Raw genomic sequence first — 13,363 nt, 5'->3', positions numbered from 1 at the left:
CATTATTTAGCCCTAGTTTAAAACTTCCTTTACTGCTGAGTTAATAACCCTAGTATACAAAACAGCCCCTATCAACTCCAAAAACCTCCTTTCTTTCATTGAACTTATTCTACAAGTCCAAACAGCTAATCTGCTCATCCTTAGACATTAATCTAAGCCTAGCATTCAGCCCTAAGGTAACTTCAACAAAACTGCATACTTCATTACATATTTAATACTATAACTTCAACAAGGCATTTAGCCCCAGTGATCTACTTATAACTTCATCCACACAGGTAATTCTAGGCAGTATCTCTTATACAATTAAGTTTCGCTATTTTTCTATAAATATCTTTACAAACCTCTTGTACTTAATAATTGGTTCTCTGACCTACTTTTCCCTACATCATTAGCCCTTACATGCACAACAAAACCTGCATCTCTGTAGCTTTGTTCATCATATCTCCTGCTCTGTCAGTTATATCCTCCACCATAATCTAATTATTTTCTCCCTATTCACCCTACAGACTATCCTATCCACATGTAGAAAAATCACCCACAACTGTAACCTCTAATAATCATCCACATCTTTCTTTGATTCTTTTGTTTTTCTATTCTCCAATAGTTCTTCATTTCCATAAGCCAAGAGCTTGAAATATTTTGCTCAATAGAATAGGCTTGCTACAACTAAATCTACTACTTTTAGCTCTAATAGTACTCTATCTATCATCTGATGAATCCCTAACATGTGAAAGCTGTAGCTCCTCCTAAAATCCCACTGCCATTTTCAACAATCTACACTTCAATTTATCTATTGCCTCTACTTTAATTATGATACTCTCCAAATTTTCTAATGTGCAAACTCTACATGAATATTTCACAACTTCACTACCTGCTTCCTAAAAAGTACATACCAGTTCACAGATCCCATATACAACCCACTCATCACACCTAACAACTGTGAATGCTTAATTCCAATGCTAGTCTCACCCATTGATTTATAACCTGGAAATAAATACTCAGTACTAAATTCAAATATAAATAGCCTATTATCAACAATGATTTAATTAAGCTTAACATTTTACAATCAAATACATTACAGTTTATCACTACTTTATGTTCACACTAAATTAAGTTTATCTTTATTTTTTTAGAACTGCCAAACAACTAGTCTTTATCTGATGTTTGCATAATACTAATATTAATAGTAATAATACAATGTATTTAGCCTGATTTATAACCTACCTATATTGCTATAAACTGAATTTAAACTAATGGATCTAAAGTCTAGTAAACAATACAATTCTTAAAACAAAAAGAGACAATTAACTAGTCTTTAGATTTGATTTGTTTAATAAAATAATTTATTTAACCTGTTTTATGATTTACTAGTAAGATGAATTACAGCTTAGCCTGAAAGTAAGATTACATGTTCTAAGCCTAATCTAACATTGTAATACAGATCATACCCCTAAGCTATTAGTTAAAACTTTAATCCTACTAATTTTATTTACCAATCTTACAAAGTCTAGTTAATCTTTGTTATTCAACACAAATCACTATAAATAATAATACTGAAAAATCCATAACAGTAAAACACTTCATCTTTCCAATATTTGATAAATCTTAGCCAACTGGAAACAAACACAATACTCACCACACTTTGAACATTGATCAGACATCACAAAAGAAAGAATTTCAATGTCTGTATTTTCCAAGCGAGGGAACACTGGCATGTTTTCACGTATGGTATTAGAAGGGAAGTCAGCATTGGCACTTGCTGAAGTATCTGTAATAATTAATGTACTGTCTTGACTCCCAGCTAAGGCTGGTTCATTTGTCTGACTATCAAAAACAACCTGGCTAGCAGATAAGGCTGGTATGACTGAATGATATGTTTCTGGTTCAGATGCAGAGCTATAGACAGAAGCCACAGAGCTTCTTCGGTCGTCAAAGGGACACTCAACTTCTGGTGCATCAGCAGGGTACAGACTTAAGTCGCCGTCATGTGATGAACATTTTTCATAATCACTTTCTTCACTCTGAATCGAAAAATTTGAACGTCTCTGAGTTTGAAGATAGGACACTGGTGGTGAAGTCCACATAGGAAATGTTGATGGTGAGTGCTTTATCTCATAAGTACTGTTCAGCTTGGGTGAGATATTCTCACATGTTGAACCTGTGTTCTCACTCCCACCTTCATTGGATATATTTGGCTTCCATTCAAGAATTAAAGTTTTTTCAGAAGCTTCCTCAAAGGCTTCTTTATTGGTTGTAGTTTTTGCAGCATGTTCTTTCAAAGTTGAGGAAGTAACAGGATATGATGAATTGGTCAAAGCAGCATGTAGGGCAGGAAAATTTTGACCAAGGTTGTACTGCCCTCCATCGAGGTCATTTTCATCTTTATCACTAGACGTCATCTCTGCTTTCACAGCTGATGAACAGTCATTGCTGTGTGTTAATTCATCTTGAGGAGAATGAGAAGATTTTAGCTTCTCAAAGACATCCTTAACTTCCTGCATGTGGTGGAAGTCACCAGACTGGGCTGACTGTATGGACTGGAAAAGAAAACTTCTCATTCTGCTATTGATATGAGGCATATACCTCTGGGTAAACTCCTGGAGTTCATGCTTACCGTCTTCCTCACTAAATAAAATATAACATACACTCATGGGATTATGAACTGAGATACACATTTATTTGTTCAATATATCTTATCAGTAACACATTTCAGAATGAGTTTCACTGATTTTGCTTAAAGAATCCCATTAGTAACTTAGCTGAGAAAATTACTCATACATACAATGTAGTCTATAAAAGTCTATTACTAACTTACCTTAGAACATGATTTACACATACAAAATGATCTATTTGGCCTGAAGAGTTATCATATTTCAGTTCTCCAAAGCTCTTTAGGTACACCCAAGAATGATTTCTGGTTTTAAGTCTGTACACAATTGTAGCCTGTTCTCCAGAAGATGAAAACACTAAAATGATGAAAACCACATACAAAACTTAGATCCTAGCATCATAAAACAATTTCCCTATAATTGTAGCAAATCTGAAACGTTTAAATCTACAAATATTCTGATAATAACAAAAATTAAATGTACAATGTAACTTACTGTAATTTTACACTTTTCTATAAGTATATTTTACACTTTTCTATAAGTACATTTTACACTGAAGTTAATAAAATAATTTAAGACATTTAACTGCATCTAGATTTTGGTTTGAATTTTGTGCAAAGCTACACAAGGGCTATCTGCCCTAGCTGTCCTTAAAATAGCAGTGTAAGACTAGAGGGAAGGCAGCTAGTCATTACCACCCACTGCCAACTCTTGGGCTACTTATTTATCAATGAATAGTGGGATTGACTGCAACATTATAATGCCCCACATGACTGAAAGGGCAAGCATATTTGGAGAGATGGGGATTCGAACCTGCAACCCTCAGGTTATGAGTCGAGTGCGTTAACCACCTGGCCATATTGAGCCAAATGGTTAGGTACAACATGAAGTTTCTTTCAGTAAGATGGTTAGATACCACATATTTAAATTACGGGTAGATAAAATTATTATTATTACTATTCAGTAACATTATTATCATACATTCAAACAATGGGTAGGTACAACAAAAGGTTTCTTCCAGTAAGATGGCTAATTACCACATATTTACATTTATTTTATCAGTAGTAAGTGTCGTTATTACAAAATTCAAAACAAAAGCTTTCTTATTATGTAATTATAAGTGTGAGTTGCATTTTCATTCATTTATGAAGACAGCTTTCATTTAACGAGTAGTATGACTGTGTTGTAATAGTATAGGAGTCATGAAGGCAGCTTTCATTTAACGAGTAGTATGACTGTGTTGTAATAGTATAGGAGTCATGAAGGCAGCTTTCATTTAACGAGTAGTATGACTGTGTTGTAATAGTATAGGAGTCATGAAGGCAGCTTTCATTTAATGAGTAGTATGACTGTGTTGTAATAATATAGGAGTCATGAAGGCAGCTTTCATTTAACGAGTAGTATGACTGTGTTGTAATAGTATAGGAGTCATGAAGGCAGCTTTCATTTAACGAGTAGTATGACTGTGTTGTAATAGTATAGGAGTCATGAAGGCAGCTTTCATTTAACGAGTAGTATGACTGTGTTGTAATAGTATAGGAGTCATGAAGGCAGCTTTCATTTAACGAGTAGTATGACTGTGTTGTAATAGTATAGGAGTCATGAAGGCAGCTTTCATTTAACGAGTAGTATGACTGTGTTGTAATAGTATAGGAGTCATGAAGGCAGCTTTCATTTAACGAGTAGTATGACTGTGTTGTAATAGTATAGGAGTCATGAAGGCAGCTTTCATTTAACGAGTAGTATGACTGTGTTGTAATAGTATAGGAGTCATGAAGGCAGCTTTCATTTTTACTTAATCACAATAAATATTGTGCCTTTACAGAATTCAGGAAAAGAGCTTTATCTTTATTTAGTCTCCTGTGAATATCATAAAAAGGAAGTTTTTGATTTATCCATAGAATGTTACCGTTAAGAATTACTGACAGTGGTAGTTGTAATGTTGGGCTCTCGTTATTCTTTCAGATATTATTATTTTAAATTTATTACTCTGTCACTTCAAAAGCTGCCTTTGTGAATCCTTCACTGACACTTATGCAGATATAACTTTTTTCTATGTCTCAGATCTTTTAATTGAATTTAAAATCTTTACAACAACAAAACCTAATATTAAATACATTGAAGAAACTAGATAATAGTTAAGGTGAGGATTCACAAAAGCAGCTTTTGTTTAATCAGTAGTATCTATGTTGTAATAGTATAAATGGATGAAGATGGGTTTTATTTAATCAGTGATATGTGTGTGTTGTATTAGTACAGAATTCATGAAGATAGGTTTTGTTTAATCAGATGTATGTGTGTATTGCATTAGTATATAATTCATGAATATAGGTTTTGTTTAATCAGTAGTAAGTGCGTGTTGCATTACTATAAGATTCATGATGGTAGCTTTTATTTAATCAGTGGTATGTGTGTGTTGCATTAGTATCCGATTCATGATGGTAGCTTTTATTTAATCAGTGGTATGTGTGTGTTGCATTAGTATCCGATTCATGATGGTAGCTTTTATTTAATCAGTAGTATGTGTGTGTTGTATTAGTATCAGATTCATGAAGGTTGCTTTTTTTTAATTTTCTTTTCATGATGAGATCTGGTGGCTGAAGTTTCAATTTCTCTCCAACTTGTTTGACAAATTAAATTCTCTAAACTTAAGTCTCCAAGGACCATCTGAAAACATTATTACTGCAATGTCCAAACTAAAGACCTTTGATGAAAAGGTGACACTATGGAAGAATAAGATTTCGAAAGGAACCCTTGATTGTTTTCCTTCTGTTAACAAATGTCCGTCAAAGAAGAAACTTGTTCCTCAGATTTTGAACACATTAAGCAACATACAGTCTGCACTAAAACATTACTTCCTGTCACTTGCTGTCGATGAATGTAACTGGGTGACCTATCCATTCGAAATCAATGCTAGAACAAATCTTACAACTGAGGAGGAAAATCAGCTCATTGATTTATGAAACGACAAATTTTATCAGTCATTGTTTCCCAAAAAGAGCTTGGATGAGTTTTGGATCTCCATTAAAAATTCATATCCTGCAATCAGTTCAAAAGCAATTGAAGTTCTGCTTTCATTTGCATCTTCGTGGTTTTGCAAAATTGAATTTTCAGCATTGACTGAAATTAAAGCCAGAAAGAGAGAGAGGCTTCTTACAGTCGATGATGATATGCAAGCTTGTTTGTCAACGCTAGATCCTCACTTCAATTTGATTTGTTATCGGAAGCAGGCACAAGTGTCACATTGAAAACATATGTAACAAAAGTTTTGATTTTTCTGCTACACCACAAAATCATTAAAAAGCCTTACAATGACGCTCATGGCCAAAGCAAGCGATAGTATTGTCAATGTGCACATGACATTAATATCACTTGCTTTGACCACGATTTTTGTTCTAAGGCTTTTAACGCTTGTCGTATAGCGTGTACCTAAAAAAATCGTTAAGGCTTTTCAAGTGTGCCACGAAAATTTTCAGATTGTCGTACTGTGCTGCAGGTCAAAAAGGTTGAGAACCACCGATTTAATCTGAAGTACATGTTTGTTGTATTAGTATAGGATTCATGACAGCAGCTTTTATTTAATCAGTAGCATGTGTGTGTTGTATTAGTATAGGATTCATGACAGCAGCTTTTATTTAATCAGTAGCATGTGTGTGTTGTATTAGTATAGGATTCATGACAGCAGCTTTTATTTAATCAGTAGCATGTGTGTGTTGTATTAGTATAGGATTCATGAAGGTAGCTGTTATTTAATCAATAGTATGTGTGTGTTGTATTAGTATAGGATTCATGAAGGTAGCTGTTATTTAATCAGTAGTATGTGTGTGTTGTATTAGTATAGGATTCATGAAGGTAGCTGTTATTTAATCAGTAGTATGTGTGTGTTCTATTAGTATAGGATTCATGAAGGTAGCTGTTATTTAATCAGTAGTATGTGTGTGTTGTATTAGTATAGGATTCATGAAGGTAGCTGTTATTTAATCAGTAGTATGTGTGTGTTCTATTAGTATAGGATTCATGAAGGTAGCTGTTATTTAATCAGTAGTATGTGTGTGTTGTATTAGTATAGGATTCATGAAGGTAACTGTTATTTAATCAGTAGTATATGTGTGTTCTATTAGTATAGGATTCATGAAGGTAACTGTTATTTAATCAGTAGTATGTGTGTGTTGTATTAGTGTAGGATTCATGAAGGTAGCTTTTATTTAATCAGTAGTATGTATGTGTTGTATTAGTATAGGATTCATGAAGGTAACTGTTATTTAATCAGTAGTATGTGTGTGTTGTATTAGTGTAGGATTCATGAAGGTAGCTTTTATTTTCACTTAAGCAGTAGCTTACTATATTTACCCACTTCAGAACTAGTAACTAGTAGTAATGGTTCAACACCATACAAATAACCTTCCTGGAGACACTGTTTGTATTTGTTTGTTGAAGTTAATTTCACTCTTTTATGCAAAATCTTTTCCTTTAAAACAAACAATGAAAATAAAAAATCGACTTAAGAATTCTTACTTAAATTATGTTTAAATAAAGCAACAGGAATGTCATCAGGCATAATGTACATGTAAGCAGAGAGCCCTAGGACTTCATGTGGGAGATGGCCAGTTATTGTGGAGATCCTGGAAAAAAAACAAAACAATGTTTGTGAGAGTAAAGCTAAATATCACAGGAAATTTAAACTGCTTAACAATTACTGAAAACAGACTGTACTGTAATGTTCTTTTAACAAAAGGAAGTTTATTTAAACTGCTTAACAATTACTGAAAACAGACTGTACTGTAATGTTCTTTTAACAAAAGGAAGTTTATTTAACCTGCTTAACAATTACTGAAAACAGACTGTACTGTAATGTTCTTTTAACAAAAGGAAGTTTATTTAAACTGCTTAACAATTACTGAAAACAGACTGCACTGTAATGTTCTTTTAACAAAAGGAAGTTTATTTAAACTGCTTAACAATTACTGAAAACAGACTGCACTGTAATGTTCTTTTAACAAAAGGAAGTTTATTTAAACTGCTTAACAATTACTGAAAACAGACTGTACTGTAATGTTCTTTTAACAAAAGGAAGTTTATTTAAACTGCTTAACAATTACTGAAAACAGACTGTACTGTAATGTTCTTTAACAAAAGGAAGTTTATTTAAACTGCTTAACAATTACTGAAAACAGACTGCACTGTAATGTTCTTTTAACAAAGGAAGTTTATTTAAACTGCTTAACAATTACTGAAAACAGACCGCACTGTAATGTTCTTTTAACAAAAGGAAGTTTATTTAAACTGCTTAACAATTACTGAAAACAGACTGCACTGTAATGTTCTTTTAACAAAGGAAGTTTATTTAAACTGCTTAACAATTACTGAAAACAGACTGTACTGTAATGTTCTTTTAACAAAAGGAAGTTTATTTAAACTGCTTAACAATTACTGAAAACAGACTGTACTGTAATGTTCTTTTAACAAAAGGAAGTTTATTTAAACTGCTTAACAATTACTGAAAACAGACTGCACTGTAATGTTCTTTTAACAAAAGGAAGTTTATTTAAACTTCTTAACAATTACTGAAAACAGACTGTACTGTAATGTTCTTTTAACAAAAGGAAGTTTATTTAAACTGCTTAACAATTACTGAAAACAGACTGCACTGTAATGTTCTTTTAACAAAAGGAAGTTTATTTAAACTGCTTAACAATTACTGAAAACAGACTGCACTGTGATGTTCTTTTAACAAAAGTTGAAATTTATATAATTGCACTAACTTTAAAAGCCTTAGAAAAATTCACATGTGCTGGTGAATTATAAAATAAACATGATCATGAAATCAGTCATTGTAACATCAGTAAAGACTAAATTATATAATTAGATATATTATGTGCAATCATATTTATTTTCACTTAATCATATGAGATTAATCAACCTGTGGCCTTATAATGAGAACTTTGTTTTTCATAGTAATTTAAACTATTATAAAGTCAGTTTGCATTTTATTGTGTGTCACTTCACTCACTTGTTGACTTCTCACCTGATGCAGTAAATTTATGTAAGGTTAAGAGAAAGATTTATACTATATAAATCATAAAGGATGACTGGCTTTCAGATTTTTAAAATAATTTACTTATTTCATAGTTTTAGTTTGGTTTAAATGATGGGACAGCCGAGTTGGACCAACACATTATATTAAGTCTGATATGAATGCAATCGTTGAGCCACAATGGAGGTACACCTTGTTGTCCTCTTAATAAACCTTGTGTAATAAGTTTAATACAGTATGTATTGTAAAAACATGGCATTAATTTCTTTTGTTCATTCTACCCACACTTTTGTACAAAATGAATCGAGGTTTGTATGTACCAGTCTCGCCTCAAAGTATGTACGATCTCTCTTCTCCCTCATTAGCTGTAAGAAGATTTCAGATTTCTATGTATAAGATCAAAATTAGTTCCCAACATCTCACCAAATGAAGATCAGCTTATTGCATTTTTACAATTTCACTGACCACTTCTGACATTATTAACTTTTTAAAGTACTTTTAAATTACATCGTAAAAAATCTTCAGTATATCTATTTTAAAACACGTCTGTTTTCAACCTGCTTGCAAACCAGTTGAAATATCCTTTTAGATTGGCACTGATTCACAAATTATAGTTGGAAACCATTAATATTAGAGTATGTCTTGGTCTCTTTAATTAATCTAACTTTTAACTTATGATTGAATTTGAATGTGTTCCATTAAATAATTTAATGTTTATTATTATTGTAACAATAAATCTGGTTATGACTACATCATAAAGGTTTGTATTTTTATACGCATTTGTTTGGTTTATTCAATAAGAAGAAAAAAATAAATCAAAGTCCTGTCCATTTCTACAGATACAGTTTCTACATGTTAATTTATCTGATGTCCACTCACAGGCCTAAGTTCATAGTTGGTTCTAATACAATTTCAATTATTTGCTAATTTCTTGCACTCAAACATCATATGGCATATCTTTAATTACTTCACTGAAGACTAAAACTGAACCAACTGACTGTAAAAAAAAATTAATCAACTTCATTATTTCAGATCCAATGTAATTTCAGTAAGAAACGATTTATTTCAGCTTAACCTTTTTTTCTTCTATTTAAACTATTTTAAAATTTTTAAGAAAGTTCTAGACATTATACCACATCTCATCATAACTCCCTCTGGCCAAATAACAAGACAAATATCACATCTCATCATAACTCCCCTCTGGCCAAATAACAAAACAAATACCACATCTCATCATAATTCCCTCTGGCCAAATAACAAAACAAATACCACATCTCAGCATAACTCCCTCTGGCCAAATAACAAGACAAATACCACATCTCATCATAAATCCCCTCTGGCCAAATAACAAGACAAATACCACATCTCATCATAACTCCCTCTGGCCAAATAACAAAACAAATACCACATCTCATCATAACTCCCTCTGGCCAAATAACAAAACAAATACCACATCTCATCATAACTCCCTCTGGCCAAATAACAAAACAAATACCACATCTCATCATAACTCCTCTGGCCAAATAACAAGACAAATACCACATCTCATCATAACCCCTCTGGCTAAATAACAAAACAAATACCACATCTCATCATAACTCCTCTGGCTAAATAACAAAACAAATACCACATCTCATCATAACTCCCTCTGGCCAAATAACAAAACAAATACCACATCTCATCATAACTCCCTCTGGCCAAATAACAAAACAAATACCACATCTCATCATAACTCCCTCTGGCCAAATAACAAGACAAATACCACATCTCATCATAACTCCCCTGGCCAAATAACAAGACAAATACCACATCTCATCATAACCCCCTCTGGCCAAATAACAAGACAAAATCATAAGTTAAAAATAACAACAATAACATACAAATCCATTAAATTATAAGATTCATAACTTTTTATTTTTAAGATAAAATTATGAAAATATTAGAGTAAATCCTTATTTACATTACACACCATACAAACTTATCAACACCTATCCTGCCATTATGGTGAAGGCTTATGGTAGCTCCAAACTTATTTCCTAGGAGTAAATAAACAAAGAAAAAGACAACTGTAACTAAATATAAATAATTTATAACTTATTCTGCATTAATAGTTATTTGTACAAGATATTTTAATTACCAACCTATGGTCAGTGTATATAATTGTACCATCAATTTTATGACGCGTTACATACACATCTTGCAAAGCTTCTGGCAGAGACAGTTCAGAGATAGGACTGGAATGTATAACTCGTACAAAAGCTTTAAACAATAGCTCTGTACTGGAACCTAGAATAACATAAAATAAGGCTTAGTACGAGTCATTTTCTCATTTAGAAAAATAATACAGGTTTACAAATTCAGTATAAAATTCTTTGAAATCTTTAAATGAATTAATGAAAATAAAATCACACAGAACAAACTGTCAGAAGTTTTAATATTATATACTAGTTTGACAAATTTATGTGTTATCTATAATCTTACATTCTCAGAAGATAGGATGAAAGTCAAGAAGATTGAAATGTTTCAAAACTCTTATTTCCAATATCCAGACTTATAAAAGCTTATTAACTGTCATTTTCACTAGCTGCTTCACATGATACTCTTTTTTTATTAATTTAAATTACTATCCACAGTCAGAGTTTACATTTATTACACTTTATTGGAACAATATATGTTTCTATAAAACTTACATATAGTTCATTTCCTAGTAACCAAAAGTTGGTTTGACCATTGGCAAAATTATTCACTTTGACTAACCAGTGTCAACGCCACTATTAAATTGTTTAATCATTCTAGTTGTCATGGGTAGACATAATTTGGATTTTTTCCTTCTATTTTGAAATACGAATTTTTATAATTAAAAAAAATTATTTTTGGATGCTCAGTTCCTGTACTATCATGATGGCAACAAGCTAGCAAGTTACTAACATTACCTTGTTCTATTAACTTCATTTTTTTGTTCTCATATGTGATGTCTTCTCTGCCCAAAAAAATGTTTACATATTTTATGGTGCATTCCTTTTTAATGGGATGGCAGTAAAATATCTTTCACTGACAAACTATGAGTTTTACTGAAAGTAACAGCTCATCAATGCTGTCAGAGAACAAAGGTCACAAGGAACTGTCATCCACTGGACAAATAAAGTTAGTTAACATTCTAAACTCACACACACTTTCTAAGTTAAGTTTCTGCTATAAGAAGATCTGTGAAGAAAACCTGATTTTGGAAATTGATGTTTATGGTTTAAAGCACTCAATCTCATTCAGAAACTCTTAATGTTTGGACAAATCTATTTTTATTTGCAGGTCTATCTATCTGGTATTTGCAGGGAACTCAGATTGCCTGAGAATACCACATAGTTGTTTTTATGTCTAAATTTTGAACCAGTACCAGTCCCACTGTTACACGGTACTTCACCATTCTACTCATTTTTATGCTTAGATGTCCACATTATCCATGGCTATCCTCTTTACTGTTGAGACATTTCAAACTCACAAAACAAGTATAGGTTTTCAACTCACCTACTGAGTCATGATTGGTTTCTCCTTCTACATGTCCTTTGATCTCTGCTAGCTGGTATGTTATAATCTCGGAACGAGGTTGACTATGTTCTCTAAGACGACAACGAAAGCTGATCTTTGATAAAGATCCCAATTCCCCTAAATAATAAATTTATAAACATTAATGCATAATTTTTTTGAAATATTAACAAAATATTTATTAATTTTAATTTCATTTCATGATGTTAAAGAATTAATGCTGTTTAATTTAAATATTAAAAGAACTGTATGAAGAATATGTACTTTATGATTCAATGGAAAGTATGTCATTCATTGTGACTTTTTTACTCTCCCTTAAAACACTTTTGTATCGAAGGAATTGACAGTCAAAATACCAATATTGTTTTTGGCTGTAAGAATCATTAATGTTTTCTTCATCAATTTACAGGGAGAAAAACACATATAAGGATTGGGCAATATATTCTTACTCAAATGGTTTAAAGGAAAAGCATGAGCAAATAAAACAAATACAAATTAAATCTTCAACAAAGAAAATACTAACAAAAGGAAAAAAATTGAAAATCAAATATTCAATATCACTTGTCTCACAACAGTGAAAGAAAATACCAAGAAATGAATTGTATCTTTTGTGTGAAGCAGTAAAAATACACTTAACTAAATCAACTAATGATATGAATCACACAAATAGGACAAAATCTTTTGTTTCATTCTTGTGTAAACAAATGAAATAGGTTGTATTCACTAAGCTGAAAATTTTATTTATTTTTTTAAACTGGAGACCCATCTTTCTATTTCTAGTCTAAATAACTTGTAATGGACCTCATATTTTAAAGTACCCAAAAAGATAAATTAAGTATTTTATTCCTAAGTTAATACTATTCTAAATATATGTTTAATTTCATGCTGTAAAAAAGTGCAATAGAACTTTCTGTTTACAATTATCTTGATCAAACTCACCTCTACCAAACAGTTTGAGAACATCTTTCATAAATAAACCTAACCCTTAGGAAGAAAGTAAAAACCAGCCTAAGTCATAAAGTTATTAAAAAGAATATTTTTTTATAATGTCAATATATTCATCTACATGAAATAACTGAATGAATGAAGAGAAAAAATTTTCAGATGTGAAAATATAAAATTATATAATAGGACAAATGCTGACAAACTGACAAATACACAGTAACAACAGCTTCAAAGA

At 31.7% G+C, this 13,363-nt stretch overlaps 1 protein-coding gene across 7 annotated transcripts in view; it reads right to left on the bottom strand.

The window, feature by feature from the left end:
• LOC143230005 (hypoxia-inducible factor 1-alpha-like) overlaps positions 1-13,363 on the bottom strand; it is a 176,416-nt gene that overhangs the window by 10,149 nt on the left and 152,904 nt on the right. For all 7 annotated transcript variants that reach the window (XM_076462946.1, XM_076462945.1, XM_076462947.1 and 4 more), the window contains 5 exons: positions 12,166-12,303; positions 10,785-10,929; positions 7,125-7,231; positions 2,816-2,966; positions 1,637-2,625 (listed from right to left, as the gene is read on the bottom strand). In XM_076462946.1, coding sequence (XP_076319061.1) covers positions 1,637-2,625; positions 2,816-2,966; positions 7,125-7,231; positions 10,785-10,929; positions 12,166-12,303 — 1,530 coding nt within the window. The remainder of the gene's footprint in view (positions 1-1,636; positions 2,626-2,815; positions 2,967-7,124; positions 7,232-10,784; positions 10,930-12,165; positions 12,304-13,363) is intronic.

Source organism: Tachypleus tridentatus, chromosome 10 (assembly GCF_004210375.1).
Source record: "Tachypleus tridentatus isolate NWPU-2018 chromosome 10, ASM421037v1, whole genome shotgun sequence".
Classification (NCBI taxonomy): Eukaryota; Metazoa; Arthropoda; class Merostomata; order Xiphosura; family Limulidae; genus Tachypleus; species Tachypleus tridentatus.
The sequence above is the reverse complement of the archived record's forward strand: the minus strand, read 5'-3'. Positions and strand labels throughout refer to the sequence as shown.